The sequence below is a fragment of the Amphibalanus amphitrite genome, unplaced genomic scaffold (assembly GCF_019059575.1).
Source record: "Amphibalanus amphitrite isolate SeventyFive unplaced genomic scaffold, NRLGWU_Aamphi_draft 000213F_arrow, whole genome shotgun sequence".
Taxonomy (NCBI): Eukaryota; Metazoa; Arthropoda; class Thecostraca; order Balanomorpha; family Balanidae; genus Amphibalanus; species Amphibalanus amphitrite.
Window position 1 is genome coordinate 453,578 of NW_024881708.1, and position 20,263 is coordinate 473,840.

The 20,263-nt window shown below is 49.0% G+C and overlaps 2 protein-coding genes across 2 annotated transcripts; both read left to right on the forward strand.

Annotated features, from left to right (window-relative positions):
* On the forward strand, positions 1-3,213 carry LOC122385267 (cystathionine beta-synthase-like protein). The gene is made up of 9 exons (XM_043373407.1): positions 1-196; positions 458-576; positions 893-1,027; positions 1,214-1,395; positions 1,555-1,681; positions 1,883-2,065; positions 2,317-2,447; positions 2,647-2,789; positions 3,075-3,213. Exons 1-9 carry the CDS (start codon positions 15-17, stop codon positions 3,211-3,213), a joined length of 1,341 nt encoding a protein of 446 aa, XP_043229342.1. The 5' UTR covers positions 1-14.
* A 1,178-nt stretch (positions 3,214-4,391) lies between these two features.
* Positions 4,392-6,062, forward strand: LOC122385275. Its single transcript, XM_043373419.1, has 3 exons — positions 4,392-4,483; positions 4,755-4,863; positions 5,296-6,062. The coding sequence occupies exons 1-3, from the start codon at positions 4,430-4,432 to the stop codon at positions 5,580-5,582; spliced, it is 450 nt and encodes a 149-aa protein (XP_043229354.1). The 5' UTR covers positions 4,392-4,429; the 3' UTR covers positions 5,583-6,062.
* The last annotated feature ends 14,201 nt before the right edge of the window (positions 6,063-20,263 follow it).

The following is a 20,263-nucleotide window of genomic DNA, read 5'->3' on the forward strand; positions in this document are numbered from 1 at the left end:
CACCCCACCGCGCCATGCCGCCTAATCTGACCGAGGCGAAGCGAGCCATCTCCTCGCTGTCTCTGGGCGGAGGAGGCGGGGAGCTGGTGAGGAGGGGGGCCGGGGACGGGGAGCTGGCCAGGCCCGATCAGCCGTCTCGCTGCACCTGGAGGCCGGGGGCCGATGCCATCACCAGCCCGCACCGGCGCCGCTGCCCGTGAGTGAGGGAACGTGCAAACGTGCACAGAGGCTGCAGATGTCATATGAAATGTAGCGCGTTGTTTGTCTTAAATAGGTTTACTTATACACAATTTCCTAATACGTGAAGCATGAAGGCATCATTTTCCTGAACTACCTCGGGGTGGCCTGGCTAAATGAATTTTATCTCCAATTACTACCAGCATTTTCATGTTTCTGAACTTATGTTTATTCTCAAATAATGTACCAACGCTGATAACTATTATAAATACATCCATAGGTACCCCAGCGGCCGCGATGACCGCAAATCTATGAACAACATCCTCAAAATGATTGGAAGCACGCCACTTGTGAAGCTCAACAAGATTCCGCAATCGCTCGGATTGAAATGTGAAATGTGTAAGCATTGCTTAATCCGAATGTCGTATGATTTTTTTTTTTTTTTTACTTTCTTGACATTTAATTCCAGGACGTGTCTTGTAAAACCAATAAACTGTGCCTCGAGCTTACTTGCTTTATCGTAGTGATACCGATTGATACATAGGTAAAGGTGATGGTCATAATTATGCAACACTATAAAGACACTCGAAAATCAAAACAGAATGAAGCATACTGGGGAATAATTTTGCATGGCTTATCGTTCTGCTTCAAATATTGCTTCTTAGTAAAATGTCACGGTAGATTCCTTCTGCTAAATTTTGTGGTGCATTTTCAGACGTGAAGTGTGAGTACTTCAACCCGGGTGGCAGCATCAAGGACCGCGTGGCCATGCGGATGGTGGAGGAGGCTGAGAGAGACGGCAGACTGAAGCCGGGAGCGACGCTGATCGAGCCCACCTCCGGAAACACCGGTAATGTTAAATTATTCAACTACCCCCTCAGTGCAAGCTGCAAGACAACTAAAAAATGTCAGAGAGCCTCAAAAAAAAAAAAAAATCCAGAAGCATTTAAGAATGTCAAACTTGCGGATCAGTAAAAATATTCGCAACATAACTGTTCAATTCATCTGAAGAGCAATCACGATAACTGCCTTTCAGGCATCGGCCTGGCTCTGGTGGCGGCCGTCAAGGGCTACCGCACCATCATCGTGATGCCGGAGAAGATGTCCAACGAGAAGGTGGCCGTGCTGCGCGCCCTGGGAGCGGAGATTGTCCGCACGCCGACGTCCGCCCACTGGGACTCGCCAGAGAGCCACATCTCCGTGGCGCAGCAGCTTCAGGTCAGCGAACGAGAGCGAACGAGATCGCTTCTCGAAACCCTAACCGTGAGAGCTACGCAGACTGTATCTAAAATATCGAGCAGGCTTTGAGAACAGTTAGTCATGTAGGTTTAGTTGGAGGCGAGTACCTCTCTTTTACCAAGTGCTGTGCTTTTACAGAAGGAGATACCTGGCGCTGTCATTCTCGACCAGTACCGGAACGCTGGGAACCCGCTGGCGCACTATGACACGACGGCGGCGGAGATCCTGGAACAGTGCGGGGGACAAGTGGACATGGCCGTCGGAGGTGATGGGACAATCTGAGAGTGGAGAAAGCTTGTGTTGTTATTGTCCTAAACTGGGACAACTTACTTCATGGTGTACCGAAAGTGCAGCGTTTGTCATGGTTAGTCTTTGTTGATGGAAATCAGTGGCATGTGAAAATGGGTCTTGCCTTATATCTTCAGCAGTGAAGATGTATTCTCTAATGCCAATGTCGCTGCGGCAGGTACCGGCACTGGCGGAACCATCACCGGCCTGGGACGCCGACTGAAGGAGAGTAACCCTAACTGTGTGATCGTGGGCGTGGACCCACACAGTTCGGTGATGGGCTACGGGGACGGAGCCGAGAACTGCGGCCCGTCCGGGGCCGTGGAGGGGATCGGCTCAGAGTTTCAGCCCACAGTGCTCGGTAAATGTCGCGTACTAACGCTGTATTTTATCCTCTCAGCCCATACTCGAAAGGGATCGGCCGAGCTCTCAGGTCTAAGGAGTGCTTACTGTACACTTGCAAGAATATTCTGGATGTTTCATGGGTCATATCGGACTTAATTATGTTTAGTTTGTCCCCAATGCAAATCAAGATGTCGATGCTTAGTAACAGATTCAGTCAAAACAAAATCACGAAACATTCTCTCCACCGTCCCGCCACCTTACGCGCAGACTACGGCGTCATTGACAAGTGGGTGAAGATGAGTGACAAGCCGGCCTTCCTGATGGCGCGTCGCCTGATCCGGGAGGAGGGACTGCTGATCGGCGGCAGCAGTGGGGCCGCCGTCCACGCCGCGTGCCAGGTAACTCTAAACTCACTGTCCGCTGGGTCTTCTGAATGTGCCCTATATAACGATCGCTGACGCTGATCCCCTTGTGTACTCCTGAGGTATATTCTCGATTATTACAGATAACATCCGTGTCCCGCAACGCGTCCTGTTGTAGGTAAATGCTACAGATTCCATGTTTTGCTGTTCTGTTTGTCCATATTGTTCGCTTCAGGCGGCCCGTGACCTTCCCGAGGGTTCTCTTGTGGTCGTCATTCTCCCGGACAGCGTCCGAAACTACATGACCAGGTTCCTGGATGACGACTGGATGGCCACCCGTGGCTTCTGCGACTCCCTGGTGCCCAAACATGACACCTGGTAAATCACCTTGCATTTTACAAACCAGACAGTGCCCATAATCATCCAACGCAAGTGTTATTCATGGTCTGTCCGGAGGGACTGCGCTTCCAATACTTTTATAATTTCCAACACAAATGTATGATCGTTAAATCAAAAGGACAGACGTCATAGAAAGAGATAAATATCTAGGTGAGTTTTTCTTTGTTTCTCATTGGTTTATGCTCCTCTACATCACTAAGCAAAATGAAATCGTTACAGGCAGCAAGTGCCTCTTTCTCATGTGACGCTGCTCGACCACCGTAGGTGGTGCCAGCTCCTTGTATCCGTGCTGAAGGTGACGGCTCCCATGACGCTGCTGCCGGAGGTCACTGTCCAGGACGCCGTCGATATCATGAAGAGGGAGGGATTCGATCAGCTGCCCGTCATCAATGATGCTGGGTAAGGGTCGTACAGCTGAGGGCATCCAGCGAAGTCGCTGTGAATGAGGGCTTCTACAGGGTGTCTCAAAAAAGTGTCACGGTTTTGAACATCTCCCATTTCCTAACTACATGACCTACATCGTTCAAATTTTCCAAATTTAGTGGCAATAGTATGACATTTTGTGTGGCAGAATTTCAAGCTCTTAGGAAAAATGGTTTTTGCACCGGAACAAAAAAATAAAAAATCTCAATTTTGAGTGCTATAGGAGATGGTATACGTCACTGTCTGCTGACGATTTCGGTGGGACTTCGGCTTTTGCTTGTTGCACCCACCAACGTGCTCGTCAGTTATTATCTACAACTATAAGAGACCAAAAAACGCCATGAAAAACAGACAATGGAATTGCAATCACCCATTAGTCTCAGGACAGCGCCGTTGCCATGCATGACTCTTCCGTCAAAAGCTGCAGTCGCTGACACCGTGCAAAGGACTTGTGACACACTGCCACATTGCGCACACCCAGAAATTGTGCATGTTTGAGTAGGAACATTAAAACTGTCCATCAGCTATCCTTTCTTCTCTTTATGTGTTTCGGAACAAAACCGAGTAGAAGCTTTTTCCATCAAAGATGCCGTCGAGGCATGGAAACTCGAGTCGTCTGAAAATCAATCAGTGTTGATCGCTGCCCATGTTTGTGGCTGTGTTTCAGCTTGCTGCTGTGCTCCAGATGGCAGTTGTACACGGTGTTCTAACGTAAAAAGGTTTCAAAAATGCATTGATGATCTTGTTTCTGGATTCATCAGGCGAACGGGGCCCAGACTCTTCAGGACCGACGGCAGGCTGTGACGTATCATCTCCTAGAGCACGAAAATTGAGCTTTTTTATTTTTTTTGTTCTAGTGTAAAAACCATTCTGCCTAGGTACTCGTAATTTTACCACATAAAATGTCAAATTATTGCCACTAAATCTGGAAAATTTGAATGATGTAGGCCTTATGGTTACGAAACGGGAGATGTTCAAAACCGTGACACTTTTTTTGAGACACCCTGTATATTGAAATGGGAACGAACTACATACAAACTCAGTATGAATTTATTAGGTTCTTCTTATCACCTAGTTAAGCTCATTCTTCAGTTACCCGAGATGCACATCCGTCGGTTGTGACGAAAATGAGATCGGACGTGAATTTTCGAGGCATTTGTTTCAGAGACATTTGCGGCGTGGTTAGTCTAGAAGTCATGCTGTCGAAGCTGATGGACGGCCAAGTCCAGGCCTTCACACCAGTGGCAGGGGTGAGTGCATAGGTGACAATAAAGCTACGCATAAGGAAACAGGAACCTAAGGTACCGTGACATCTTCCTTCAAATGTATCAAGGTGCCTCTTCAAAAGGAAAAAAAAACGTTTCAATGCTTAGGATGTATTTGGTATTCTTCTTTCAGCTAAACTTTATTCATGGACAATATGCGTGCATGTATAACTTACGTCTGCAATGTGCCATCTGATGTCCGTCATTTGTATTTGCTGCTTAGGCGACATCTGACACGTTCACACAACCTTTCTAGGTGCTGCATGGCGAGTTTAGCAAGGTTTATATGAATGACAGCCTTGGCAGGCTGGCGCGGCTTCTGAAGAAACAACGATCCGCAGTTGTCCTTCAGACCCAGAATATGTGTAAGCATTAGATATAAAATGGCCATTAGTTGCACTTAAGAAGCAAAACTACAAGGAAGCATTTTAATTATTTACAGCTGCATTAGACATCCTTCATGTATACTGTATGGCAAGCTAATTACAACAGATCATACTTGGACCTAGTTTTCGTGTCAGCAAACTTATGCTAAAAGTTGGAGTCATTACATTTATGATGCTTACATATAAGTTGCAACTGTCATGTTCCTAATTCGGAGCCATTTCGCATGATCGTCATTTATGTTTACCAAGTGATAAATATGCATAAGGTTTCGAGTGTCATGTCCATTTAAACCTTCATTTTATTTGCTCGTTTACCTTTACTTGCTAACCTTTATTTTAATCTATTTGATTTTATTGCTATGATACAGCTGTTTGGGGTGATTTGGCATTAAATGCAACCGAAAATTTCAGTTTTGGGCAACGGCCAAACGGCGACCAAAGATATCATAGTCGGGATAGTAACGCAGGAAGAACTGCTCTCCTACATCACGAAGAATGAGAGACAACACCACAAATCTGACGAAGAGGACGAGCAATACCAGTCTTCGAAGATGCTGGCGATCATGGAGACTGATCCGACCTACCACAGGCAGAAGACGGATAAGTGGTACAAACGGAAGGCCTCGATCGTCTCAAACTTCTCTCAGATGTTCGTCAAGTCGTCCGCGACTCCGAGCGAAGTGCCTCTGGTTGAGTAGACCGCTGGGCTGGACGGAGCGGAGTTACGCCTCTGGCCTCTCGGCAGTAGTGGGGTACAGGAATGGTCAGGGTGAAAATGGGTCAGCCGTAGGAGCGGCTCGGAGGACTCGCAAAGAAGTGGATGCAGTCGAAACGTGCTTATATCTTATAGTGCTATATAACTTATATACAAATAGTTGTTTCTTGTTTCATTGAGTTATGGTACTTGATCTTACATTCATAATTTAATTGGACTTTACGTTTTAATATGATTTTTGTCGATCAGTTCGGTCCCGGGTACACTGTAATAATGCACTTTTAATCGTCTGTTATGGCTAATATGGCCTCCCCTGTAGGAAACAGAGGAAGGCTCATTAAGTAATGTCATAGGCGATCACAGGCTCCTAAAATGAGGCGTCGCGAAGATGATGAGACTTGTTCAGGGAAGCATTAGCCGTTTTCACGACGGGCTATCGGGCGAGTGCACCTAATTTGACCAAATCTGCACCTAATCTCTTTTACAGAAAATATATTTATTTTATGAATTTATTTCAGTGTTTTAATCGATGATACTCTCTGATAATATGACAAAGCAGGGGTATAAGCAATTAGTGCAGCCCTAGCTGATAGCTACTAAGAGACACACTGAACCTAATTTGACCAAATCTGCACCTAATCTGCAACAAATGTGCACCAAATGTGTACCAGTTGGCCGTCGTGAAAACAGCTAATATGAATCATTTGATGCGTGCGTTAGTATTAGTTAATCAACTTTTCTTATTTGTACGTTTGAGTTGTTTGATTGACATTACGAACGAAATGTCATCACAGAGGTGATCTTGGGTGAAAAGGGAGGAAGGTGTATTTGTTTTATGTTTTTGTGCATATTTTAGGTATGTTAGGTGTGGCATGAGTGGTATTCGCAGATACTCTATTTTGTAAGTGCAGGCAGACACAAGTACCTACATATATCTTTTTTCATATGTAATGATACATTGCGTATCAATGATACACCAGTATAACTCCTTTTGGGGCGACTAACGGAGCGAGCGAGAGGGTGGGCCTTGCACGTGCGAAATTGCGAGGGGGTACCTCCAACTGACTTGTGAACGGCACCCTACTAACCGGTCTCTAGCGACGTGCCAAATTTGGGCACAATCGGCCCAGCCGTTCTCGAGATCTGGAAGCGGCACCCTGCACGTGCGCACGTGCAAAATGGGTCCCAACTGACTTGTGCACGGCACCCTACTAACCGGTCCCTAACTGTGTACCAAATTTGAGCGCAATCAGTCGAGCCGTTCTCGAGATCTGGAAACGACCCCTGCACGTGCGCACGCGCAGCAGCACCCCAACTCTGGCACATGGATATGCAGTGCCAAGTGGGTGCCTACCTACATGCCAACTTTCAGCGCAATCGGCCAAGTAGTTACCGAGATATTGCAACAATTACTAAACGGACACCTCTTCTTTTTGCACGTGGCACGTGCATAAGGGGTCACCCACATGCATCAGGAATAGTCCAATACTTGGTAGAAGGAATGAAGCTACCCTACAAAAATTACCGCGTGTAAATCGGTCAAGTGGTTGCTGAGATATAAGCCTCGCAAAAGCGTGACCACGGCCGGCCGGCCGCTCATACTCAGAAATTTCCGTTAATCTAAGGAAAGACTACGCTCGCTTCGCTCGCTCCGTAACCAGTATAACGCCTTTTGGGGCGACTAACGGAGCGAGCGAGAGGGTGGGCCTTGCACGTGCGAAATTTCGAGGGGGTACCTCCAACTGACTTGTGCACGGCACCTTACTAACCGGTCTCTAGTGATGTGCCAAATTTGGGCACAACCGGGCCAGCCGTTCTCGAGATCTGGAAGCGGCACCCTGCACGTGCGCACGTGCAAAATGGGTCCCAACTGACTTGTGCACGGCACCCTACTAACCGATTCCTAACTGTGTACCAAATTTAAGCGCAATCGGTCGAGCCGTTCTCGAGATCTGGAAACGACCCCTGCATGTGCGCACGTGCAGCAGCACCCCAACTCTGGCACATGGATATGCAGTGCCTAGTGGGTGCCTACCTACATGCCAACTTTGAGCGCAATCGGCCAAATAGTTACCGAGATATTGCAACAATTACAAAACTGACACCTCTTCGTTTTGCACGTGGCACGTGCATAAGGGGTCACCCACATGCATCGGGAATAGTCCAATACTTGGTAAAAGGAATGAAGCTACCCTACAAAAATTACCGCATGTAAATCGGTCAAGTGGTTGCTGAGATATAAGCCTCGCAAAAGCGTCCGCACGGCCGGCCGGCCGGCCGGCCGCTCATACTCAGAAATTTCCGTTAATCTAAGGAAAGACTACGCTCGCTTCGCTCGCTCCGTAAAAATGTCTAGCAACAAACACATCAAACATTTTAGCAGCCTATAGACATGTTTATACTTAACACATAGCCACTGAGGTTTTGCGTACGTCTGAGTAAATATCCGATACCATGCCAAACGACAGCTTTAGAACAGCAGTAGTTTTGATGGTTTTGACACCATTCTTTTGTAAAGGGTATCATCTGATATATTTAGGTCGAGTGAGACTTTCATCTTGAATCTTGATCTAAATCAAAATATTGTGCTAGAATCTGAATGTTTTATTCAGGATAATTTAGCATCCAAACTGTCAAATTCACGTTTGAAAGTAAGGATAAGGACTACGGGTCGTTTCATTCAGGTTTGGTTGTGTTAAGTATCTCAGTTTTCTGCTGGATGTGTATTTATTCGTGTCGATTTCAGGAATAAGTAGGGGCCCGGCTGGGTGCGCGCTAGCTAGTGTTACATTCTGGGTAATCAGCAGTTAGCAAGGAAACGCAATTCGTTTTCGTTGGTTGTGGGCATGATGGTGACAAAAATAAATGAAACAAACTAATCTGTAAGTATTGAAAATGTATGTTGAGATCTCGGTAAAGAACAATTTCGTACGTGGTCTGCAATCGTAAAAGTAATTTTATAGGATGCCTGTAGCCATGTACTGCTGCCGGTCACCGCTAGGCCCATGTACTTCTGCCGGTCGCCGCTAGATGCTGTGAACCGCGAGTTACAGTTTTGTTAATAGGTGTCGCTTTTACCAGTCTCTAAATTGCTAAAGCCTTCGATTAAGTTGTGCGCCCCCCTTTTAACGTTCCGTTCGCTTAAACTGCTGTATTGTTTGGACAACTGTATTGGCTATGTGTATATTAAAAACCATATGTATTCGTTTATTACATTCGATGTTCTCGCCAACATGTGTGCAATACTAGACAACTAAGTTCGTATGTAAAACTATATATGTCTCGATTTTGTGGCGAAATACTCATCACAGGCTAAGGTGATCGTTAACTTGCTTCGGCAGTTGGCATTTCACGGGTTTGTTTTGAGAGCTCTCCTACGCGCATCCCCAACCCCTCACTACCAACCTTTTACCAGTTGTTCCAGCTCACTCTCCCTCACTGCCCACAACCGCATCCAGTTGCCCCACGATGGGGAAGCGGCGCCGTCAGCGCCCGCTATCCGATTCTTTTTCCGAATCCGACTCTGACTCTCCTCTAAATCCGACCCCTCCCCCTGCCATGGACACCGACTCCCGCCCGACCGTCAACCCCCCCTCCTCTACCCACCCTTCGACTGATCTACCCGGTACCGACCCTCGCTCGTCCACTGACCACGCCCTGACCGCTGACCTGACCTCTGACCCCGCCCGGCACTCTGACCCTCGCTCGTCTACCGACCTCGCCCGGAGCCATGACCCTCGCCCGTCCACCGACCACTCCCGGAGCTCTGACCCGCGCACGAACTTGGCCAACGCACCTGCCTGTGCTTCTGTCGATCGCTCTCCACTCGAACCGTACTTGGCTCTCGACGGCTCTTATCTGGTAGTGAAGGCTAGCGATAGTGACTTCTCTTTCCGGAAGATCAACGTTTTTTGGCCTCAGAAGCAGATCGCTGCTATCTGTGGACAGCATGGCCCCGACATCGAAGCTCCAGCTAACGGCACTCTCGTGATCAAAACTCACAATCGAAGGGACACAAAAGCACTCCTGAAGACAACCATGTTCTGTGGCAAACAGGTGACAGTCTCTCTCCACCAGAGTCGCAACTCTTGCAAAGGCACGATTTTTGCCCCCGAGATCCGCCACATGACCGAGGATGAGATCCAGTCAGAGCTGAGAGGAGAGGGAGTAACACACGTCAGACGGCTGACTACCTTCCGCGATGGTCAGCGACAGGACACTAGTTTGCTCGTTCTGACTTTCGACTCCACCACCCTGCCCGAGAAGATCGCCATCGGCTGGCTCAAGAAAGACGTCCGAGTTTTCATTCCCAATCCGCTCCGCTGTTTCAAATGTCAGCGATTCGGTCACGGCAGTGCCACCTGCCGTCAGGCTGCCCGCTGTCAGAAGTGTGGTGAAGCCCCTCATGCGGACTCTGCTTGCACCAAACCAGTTACTTGTCTCAGCTGTGGTAGCTCGGAGCATTCAGTCTCTTCCTCTCAGTGCCCCACGTGGAAGAAGGAAAAGCGTATCTGCGAGATCAAAGCTCAGTCCGGCTGCTCCTACCCCGACGCTCGTCGCCGTGTGGAAGCCGAAACAGCCACTCCGGCTCCCGGTCGGTCTTATGCCAAGGCCGCCAGTACAGAGACCACCTCATGCAGTACTCAGACTGACCCGATCTCAGCACTCCCCCCTCTTCAGTGTCTGAAACCCCTGACAGCATCTACGACCACATCTACGAACACCAACGACGCAACGGAGACCATCTTTGGTGACCCGATGCCTTCCTCTCCTCCCGAGTCACAGCCTGAGGTCTCACAGGAGATCGCTCGGCAGCCAAAGCCCTCTGCCGGAGCTGGCCGCTCCACCGCAAGCTGGACGAGGGTCCAGCGGTCGAAAGATCCCCGACCCCAGCCTCCATCAAAGGATAGTCAGTCGTCAAGCGCACGCACGTCACGTCCTCCTATCAGAGTGTCAATGGGCCACAACCGTGCGTCAAGTTGGGCTTCGCCCCGTCGTGGTGTAACAAACAGGTACTCTCTCTTAGAACAACAATAAACAACCTACTCCAGTGGAACTGCCGAGGCCTAGTTTCGAACTGGGCCGAAAGCAAAATGATCTTTCTTCTACTAGCACCCATAGTAATAGCGCTACAAGAAACATGGTTACTTCCAACCGATCCATACAACTTTTCGCTGTTCAACTATTCGTTATATCGATACGACGAGACTGAAGGAGAGCGGCGCCACGGCGGCTCCGCTTTATACATCAACAATGACTACGTACATGATTTGATAACGCTCAACACTCCATTGCAAGCGGTGGCTTGCACTATTCGTTTGCACGGACGGAATTTAGACATTTGTTCCATCTACATTCCTCCGAACACAGACAACCACACACTGGAAAGAAATCTCAACCGTCTAATAGCACAGTTCCGACATCCATTTCTCTTACTCGGAGACTTTAATGCCCACAGTCCGATGTGGGGCCGTAACATTAGAGTCTCTGATGAACGCGGTGAAATAGTTGAACGCTTTCTCGACATGAATCACCTGGTTCTCCTTAACACAGGAGAAAACACACATTTTTCTTTAGCACACAATAGTGAATCTGCAATCGATCTTTCGATATGTTCACCACAAATCGCTACTTTTTTTGATTGGATAGTAGACTCAGATGTTTACCACAGTGATCACTATCTAATCAAGCTTCGTACAACTTTCCGATCTGATGATGATGCTACTTCCGCTTCTATTCCTAGATGGAACCTGAAGAAAGCAGACTGGGCGAAGTTCGAGGAATTTTGCAATATAGATCATGAACGATTCCACTCTCCAGAACAAGGCATCGCCTTTTTAACAAATACCATTTTGTCTGCAGCAAATGAATCTATTCCATCCGCAGCACCGTCGCTAGGTCGAAAACGGGTTCCATGGTGGTCTCCGGAAGTGGCCAGGGCGATAGCAAAACGGAAAAGAGCCTTCAGAAGATATTTACGACTCCGTGATGAGGATAGTTTATTACAACGAAATAGGGAGAGAGCAAAATGCAGAAAAATTATTCGTGAGGCAAAAAAGACATCATGGCGATCTTTCTTGTCTCAATTCAACTCTCAAACTCCTTTAAGCAGGATATGGTCTTTAGTTCGCTCGCTTTCGGGGAAGCGAAGTTTCTCAAGTCTCCCGATACTTCACATTAATGACACAATTATATCAGAGCCACAAGCGATTATTAACACGATAGCAGAAACCTTTGCTCACTGTAGCTCCTCTCGCAATTACAGGGCTGGATTTATTGAGAGAAGTCGGACAACGTTTCTTTTACCAGCACAAGCATTTGCATCAAACAACACGGAAGAGTACAATGATCAGTTTACCATTGTTGAATTACGTAATGCGATCTTCTCCACAGGAAACACTTCCGTAGGTCCTGATAGATTGCATTATGATTTTTTCAGACATTTACCGGAGAGTGCTTTAGCATTTATGCTGCAAGTCTTGAACGATTTGTGGACTCAACACATTTTTCCAGAGGCATGGCGAGCAGCGAACATAATTCCATTACCAAAACCAGGGAAAGACAGAAGAAACCCTGAACATTACAGACCGATAGCATTGACTAGCTGTTTTGGTAAAATTTTCGAGAGAATGATTAGCAAAAGAATCACGTGGTATCTAGAGGAAAAGAAGTTATTATCATCATTCCAAAGTGGTTTCAGAAAAAATCATTCTACCTACGATCACATCATTAGACTAGAAACCGACGTAAGAAAAGCTTTCAAACACAAACAACATACAACATCAGTTTTCTTAGACATATCACGGGCATACGACATGGTTCATAGACCGGCACTGATTTTCAAGTTACATCGGATGGGCTTTCGTGGACATCTCGCTTACTATTTGGTTGGTTTTCTTTCTGGCATGCGCAGCTTCCAAGTACGATCTCGATCATTATATTCCAATACCTACTTTCTTGAAAATGGCTTACCGCAAGGTAGCTGTTTATCACCTCTTCTCTTCAACATCATCATAAATGATTTATTTGACACGGTTCCCCAAGGCATTTCCTGTTCGTTATTCGCTGATGACTGTGCAATTTGGTGTTCTGATTTAGATTCACAGCATTCCATACCGCGACTACAAAAGGCTCTCGATAATATAGACAGCTGGTCCAGAAACAACGGTTTTATTTTTTCTCCAACGAAGTCGGCTGTGATGACATTCACAAAAAACGTACGAATGCGTCAAGCATCAGATCTTCGATTATCAGGCAACATCATCCCTCGCGTAGACTCGTTTAAATTTCTCGGGGTAGTACTCGATCCCCGACTAAGCATGGTGAAGCATATACAATATATAAAAGTAAAATGTATGAAGCGCATGAACCTATTCCGATGCATCGCAGGCACGGATTTTGGAGCGGATCGGAAAACTCTACTTCGCCTTTACAAAACAATTGTATTACCAATCATCGAATATGGCGCCATAATTTATGCTGGGGCCAGTGACAATACATTAAAAAAGTTAGACACACTTCAAAACTCTTTTATTCGCATAGCTACCGGTGCCATGAAGACTTCGCCAATTCCATCTTTGCAGGTTGAAGCTTTCGTTCCGCCTTTACACCTTCGTCGCATAGAACAGACTCTACGATATGTAACTAAAGTTTCGTTCCATCCGAACCACAACACATATAAATCTCTTCATATATTACCATCAATCCATCACAACTATATAGGTCCGGCGGAAAAAAGGTCTGGATTAACTATAGCTTCCAGGGTTAAAAAATTCTCCACAGACCTTGACTTCATTCAGCCCAAAATTCATCCGTTACCGAAGTTGAGCGTGGCACCATGGCGTGGATGCCCCTTGGATGTATTGTTTCTGTTACATCGTTCGAAAACACAGACAACAGAAGAAGAAATACATCAAAGGTTCATTCAAATAAGAGAACAATATCATGACCATCAATTCATATACACAGACGGCTCAAAAGACGGTAGACGCACGTCCATCGCCGTTTTTTCCCGCTGCGACAATCAAATAGTTCTACAATTTCGTCTCCAAAACGAAACCAGCATTTATGTAGCTGAGCTCCATGCATTGTATGAAGCCCTGAAGCTTGTAAAAGACAAACATTGGAATAAAGTAGTCATTTGTACAGATTCTCGGTCAGCAATACAGTCACTACAACAGGAATCTCCATCTTCACCATTAGGTATCCACATCTACAACCTGCATAACTCACTAACAATCCAGGGTATTATCATCAAATATATATGGATACCCGGACACAGCGGAATATATGGAAACATTCAGGCGGACAAATACGCGAAAGCTGCTCTTACCAAACCGCACATTACTAACATTCCATCTGAATATCAATCCGTAAAGTCTTTGTTAAGACAAAAAACACTAGCCCTCTGGAAAAAACAATGGACAGATACGACACGGGCAACACAGCTTCGACGCATAAAAATAGACATTACAGAATGGCACACATCAAACAGACACAACAGACACGAAGAAAAAGTCCTAGCCCGCATGCGTCTAGGACACACACATTATACGCACAATTTTATATATACAAAGGACGATCGACCAATATGTGACATCTGTCGAACGCCAATCACAGTCCACCACATCATTATCGACTGCCTAAAATATAATAGAGAAAGGCAACAACTCATTAATAGCTGCAACAATGACGGTCTTCCATTCACATTACCCACGATTCTCGGAGATTCAGATCACACCTTGCAAGATCTTCTTTTCTCGTTTCTTCGCAATATCAACCTGTTCGTGGAACTGTAGTTAGGCATCATCAATATCTAGTGTAGAACAACATCTTTAATAAGGGCATGAAATGGTCTGTTCGGCCGAAATGCCCCAAATCAAAACAAAGTCAAAGTCAAAGGCGAAATACAAGAGATATCTGTATGTTACAGTGTTTCTACTGGCTACACCAGCCAGATTGGTGACCCCGCGTTCTACGCACTAAGGGATCGCTATCCCCTCGTGTTCCCTGGCACACCGACACTGGCCTGCACCCTGAGCTATCTCCTCCAGCTCTCTTTGTGTAGGAAGGAAGTGGCGGATGGTGTGTCTCCACGAGGATCCTAATTTTGTGCTGTGTGGATCTGGATAACGCCGACTACTACTGCTGCACTACGGTCCAGCTACCTCATCGGCTTCATCGACTACCGTCCGGCTACCTCTGCAGCTGCACCGCAGCACCTGGCGATCGCCGTGTCGCCGTCGCCGCCACCGATCTTCCCGACCATTGCTCTCGGCAGCTATGGCCCCAGAAGACATCGCCAAGACAGCGATCACAACGCCCTTCGGCGCCTTCGAGTTCCTTCGTATGCCGTACGGTCTCCGGAACTGCGCTCAGACCTTCCAACGGTTCATGGACCACATCCTCCGTGGCCTGGACTTCGCCTTCGTCTATGTAGATGACATCCTCATCGCCAGCAGCAGCATCTCGGAACATCTCACACACCTCCGAGAGGTCTTCAGCCGTCTTTCCCGCAACGGTGTGCTCCTCAACCCATCGAAGTGCGCCTTCGGCATGGAAAGCATCTCCTACCTCGGCCACCAGATCTCCAGCGGAGGCATCACTCCTCTCGACGATCGAGTCAGTGCGATCAAGAACTTCGACCGTCCAGAGTCAAAGAAGAGCCTCAAGAAGTTCCTCGGGATGATCAACTTCTACCACCGCTTCATCCCACACGCTGCTGCTCTTCTGGCACCTCTCCACGGCCTGACTGCCTCAGACGACCGAGCTGCTTCAGTCACGTGGACCTCAGAGGCAGACGCCGCCTTCTCTGCAGCCAAAGCCGCCCTCGCTGACGTCACCCAGCTCGCTCATCCCGTCAAAGATGCAGCTCTGAGCCTCAGCACTGACGCCAGCAGCACGGCAGCCGGCGCCGTGCTCCACCAGCGAGTTGGTGGTTCTCTTCAGCCTCTCGCCTTCTTCTCGCGCAAGTGCACGCCCACCCAACGCCGCTACAGCACCTTTGGACGAGAATTGCTCGCCATGTACCTCGCCGTGCGACATTTCCTGCCCTATCTGGAAGGACGCGACTTCGAGATCCTCACGGACCACAAGCCGCTCGTCTTTGCTCTCAAGGCCAACAGCAACGCCAACCATTCTCTCCGTGAACAACGTCACATGGACCTGATTCTGCAGCACACCAGCAAGATCGGACATGTTCCTGGACACCTCAACCCGGTAGCTGACGCCATCTCACGGATCAGCTCAGTGTCTGCGCCAGCTTCTGCCGCAGCTACACCTTCACCCGGCCTTCTGAGCTTGGCCGACATCGCCTTACACCAAGCCAACGATCCTGACCTGCCGAAGCTGCAACAATCCTCATCTCTGATCATCCGTGACTTCCCAGTCCCTGATCATCCGCATCTACGTCTCTGGTGCGACACCTCAACGGCCACACCTAGACCTGTAGTCCCAGCCAGACTCCGCCCTTCCATCATCAAGAGCTTCCACGACTTGTCTCATCCTGGCATCAACGCTACGCGTCATCTCATCTCATCGAGGTTCATCTGGCCCCACATCAACGCGGACATCCGTGCCTTCGTCCGGAGCTGCCAGCACTGCCAGCGTGCCAAGATCCAGCGCCACACGAAGCCACCCATGGGCAGCTTCCAGCCACCTGACTCTCGCTTCCTGCACATCCACATCGACCTTGTCGGACCACTTCCTCCGTCCCATGGCAACTCCTATCTCCTGACTGTCGTCGACCGCTTCACCCGATGGCCCGAGGCAATTCCTCTGCCCACCATGGACGCCGTCACGGTGGCTCGGCATCTCGTCAGCGGCTGGATCGCCCGCTTCGGAGTACCCGAACTCATCACCACCGACAGAGGATCCCAGTTCGAGTCCCGCCTCTGGACAGAAATCTCCAAGCTTCTCGGCACCTCTCGGATCCGGACCTGCGCCTACCACCCAGAAGCAAACGGGATGGTAGAGCGCTTCCACCGCCAACTGAAGTCAGCTCTGCGGACCGATGACGACGCCGTCTCCTGGTCGGACCGACTTCCTCTGGTGCTACTCGGAGTGCGCACGGCCCTCAAGGAGGATCTCGGATGCACCGCTGCAGACCTAGTCTATGGTTGCAGTCTCCGACTTCCTGGTGACTTCCTCTCCCCCATGTCGTCGGACACTTCTTCTGATCCGGCTTCCCTAGCCTCTCGTCTCCGTGCCACCATGTCGGAGCTCCGTCCAACTCCTCCTCGTCCTGGCTCCCGCCAAATCTTCATCTCTCAAGACATGCAAACCTGCTCCCACGTCTTCATCCGACGCGATTCGCATCGCTCTCCTTTCCAATACGTCTATGACGGTCCTTATCGTGTCCTATCCCGCGACCAGCACACCGTCACCATCGACCGTCTCGGGCGACGCGACACCGTCACCCTGGCTCGGTGTAAACCGGCCTTCACGGACCACGCGCCTGCCGCAACGCCGCCTCCTGCGCCGGACGTCCTGGTGATCGACACGCCTCCTACGGCGCCAGACAGCTCGGTGGACCGCCCGCCTACTGCACCCAGCCGCTCGGGAGCCCCCGGCGGCTCTAGCCCGTCTCGCCGCGTGCCGCCGGGCCCGCCGCCTGCTTCGCCGCCCCCTCTCCGTCGTTCGTCGCGTCTTCGCCGCCAAACATCTTTTTATGGTGTTTAACTAGGGCGGGGGAGTGATGTAGCCATGTACTGCTGCCGGTCACCGCTAGGCCCATGTACTTCTGCCGGTCGCCGCTAGATGCTGTGAACCGCGAGTTACAGTTTTGTTAATAGGTGTCGCTTTTACCAGTCTCTAAATTGCTAAAGCCTTCGATTAAGTTGTGCGCCCCCCTTTTAACGTTCCGTTCGCTTAAACTGCTGTATTGTTTGGACAACTGTATTGGCTATGTGTATATTAAAAACCATATGTATTCGTTTATTACATTCGATGTTCTCGCCAACATGTGTGCAATACTAGACAACTAAGTTCGTATGTAAAACTATATATGTCTCGATTTTGTGGCGAAATACAAATGGACGATTTTCCACGCGCACGCTGAGATTGGCATTTGATTCCGCTCTTTTGATACGCTCTTTCTGGTTTTGAGCGTTTGGTGGTGATAGTTTCGTTTCTCTTGGTTCCATTAATTAGGTTTCTTCTCGTTTTCGTTCCCTTCGCTTTTCCCCATGTCGGGGAAAAGACGCCGCCCTGATCCTCCGGACTCCGACTCTGACTCCTCCTTGGCCGACTCTCCTGATCACGTGATGGACTCCCAACTCCCGGCTGCTGACCCTGCCCCGCCTCTGACCGCTCACCCTGGCTCTGACCTTCGCTCGTCCTTGACCACCGCCCCCGGCACTGACCCTCGCTCGACCCTGGCCTCCGCTCCCGGTACCGACCCGCGCCCGAACCTGACCACCGCTGGCCCGTCTATGGACAAGCCTGAGCCGTATCTCGAGTCGTCTGGATCTTTTTTGGTGATCAAGCCTGTTGATGAAAATGTTTCTTTCCGAAAGGTGAATGTGTTCTGGCCCACTAAGTATCTAGGGATGATCTGTGGCACCGGTCTCCTGGATATCGAAACTCCAGCGAACGGTACACTTATCGTAAAGACGGAAACTCGCGCTCAGACCAAGGCTTTGCTCAAATGCACCCGCTTCTGCGAAAAAGATGTAACTGTCTCTCTCCACCACGCACGCAACACCACGAAGGGTACGATCTTTGCTCCGGAGATGCGTTACATGTCCGAAGAGGAAATCCTCAGCGGACTTCGTTCTGAGGGGGTCGGTCATGTCCGCCGCCTCACTACCTTCCGAGACGGTCAGAGGCGTGACACCAGTCTGCTGGTGATCACCTTCAACACGACAAAGCTTCCAGACACTCTGCTCGCCGGCCACATTCGCTACGAGGTTCGCGTCTTTGTTCCCAACCCTCTCCGCTGCTTCAACTGCCAACGTTTCGGACATGGCTCAAAATTCTGCAAGCAGACCGCACGGTGCCACCGGTGTGGTGCTGCTCCGCATGATGGCTCTCCTTGCTCCGCTCCGGTTAAATGCCTCAGTTGTGATGCCACCGACCACACTACAAACTCCAACCAGTGCCCAGTGTGGAAAAAGGAAAAAGAAATCTGCACTGTGAAAGCAACCACGGGTGTCTCATACCCTCAAGCACGCCGCGCAGTCGAAGAAAAAATCTCCAAACAGCCAGCCAAATCGTACGCTCAGGCCACGCAGACCCAGACCGTCTCCAGCGGTACACAGACCGATGCCATCCCAGAGCTCCCTCCTCTGAAGTGCCTCTCGCCTGTGACTCCTGAGTCTACGGCTCCCAAACCGACCGCCTCCACCAGCACGACCCAGACATCTGAGAACACTGATGCAGATGAACAGATGCCGTCTTCTCTCGAATCCCTGCCGGCTGTCTCTCCAGAGATCGCTCCGAAGCCGAAGCCTGTCGGTGCAAGCCGCTTCACTGGCTGGATGAGGGTCCAGAATTCGAGTGGCTCCCGCCCCAAACCCTCAGCTCCCCTCACAGGTGATGGACAATCCAAGGATCGCCAGTCACGTCCACCGACTCGGGTGGCGATGGGGCGTAACCGCGCGCTGAGCTGGGCCTCGCCCAGCCGTGGTAACACATCTCGTCACCAATCATGAATAGTTACACCATGCTCCAATGGAACTGCCGAGGCCTACTTTCCAAGTGGGCCGAATTAAAAAACTTTTTCTCCGTACTTACTCCTATACTTATTGCGCTACAGGAAACTTGGTTTTTACCGACCGATCAGTACAATTTCAATTTATCAAACTACACATTATACAGACATGATGAGCTGTACGGACAGCGCCGCCATGGTGGTGTCGCATTATACGTAAACAACGATTATACACATTGTGAGCTTGATATACAGACAGATTTACAGGCCGTTGCGTGTACCATGTATGTCAACGGCAGGAACATCGATGTTTGCAGCATTTATATTCCTCCCGATTTTGATAATACAAACCTTCTTAGACAGCTTAACAATCTCACGGACCAATTTCAAAACCCATTTCTTCTTCTCGGCGATTTCAATGCCCACAGTCCGGCTTGGTTGGACACACAATCCTTGAAACCCAGAGGAAGAGTTCTTGAAGATTTTCTTGATATGAATAGATTAGTAACACTCAACTGCAATCAACCGACGCACTTTAATTTATCACATAATACAGAGTCAGCCATCGACTTATCTATTTCTTCTTCTTGCATTGCCCCTTGGTTCCACTGGACTGTTGATAGTGATATACACGATAGCGATCATTACCCGATTTTTCTTCGTTTTGGTTTTCCAGTCCCGGGTATCTGCTCTTTCATCCCCCGCTGGAATCTTGGCAAAGCTGATTGGGTTAAATTCACAGAGTTGTGTGAATTTGAACACCACGAGCGCTTTGCAAATCCTGAAGACGGTATTTCATACATCACTGAAACATTAATATCAGCCGCAAAAGAGTGCATTCCTGAAACCAAGCCATGCAAAAAAGGAAATGCTGTACCGTGGTGGACACCCGCTGTTCGATTGGCTATAGCAAAAAGGAAAAGAGCTTTCCGTACTTACCTTAGACTTCGCACAGAACAAGCCTTAATTAACAGAAATAGGGAGCGCGCAAACGCTCAGCGAACTATCCGGGC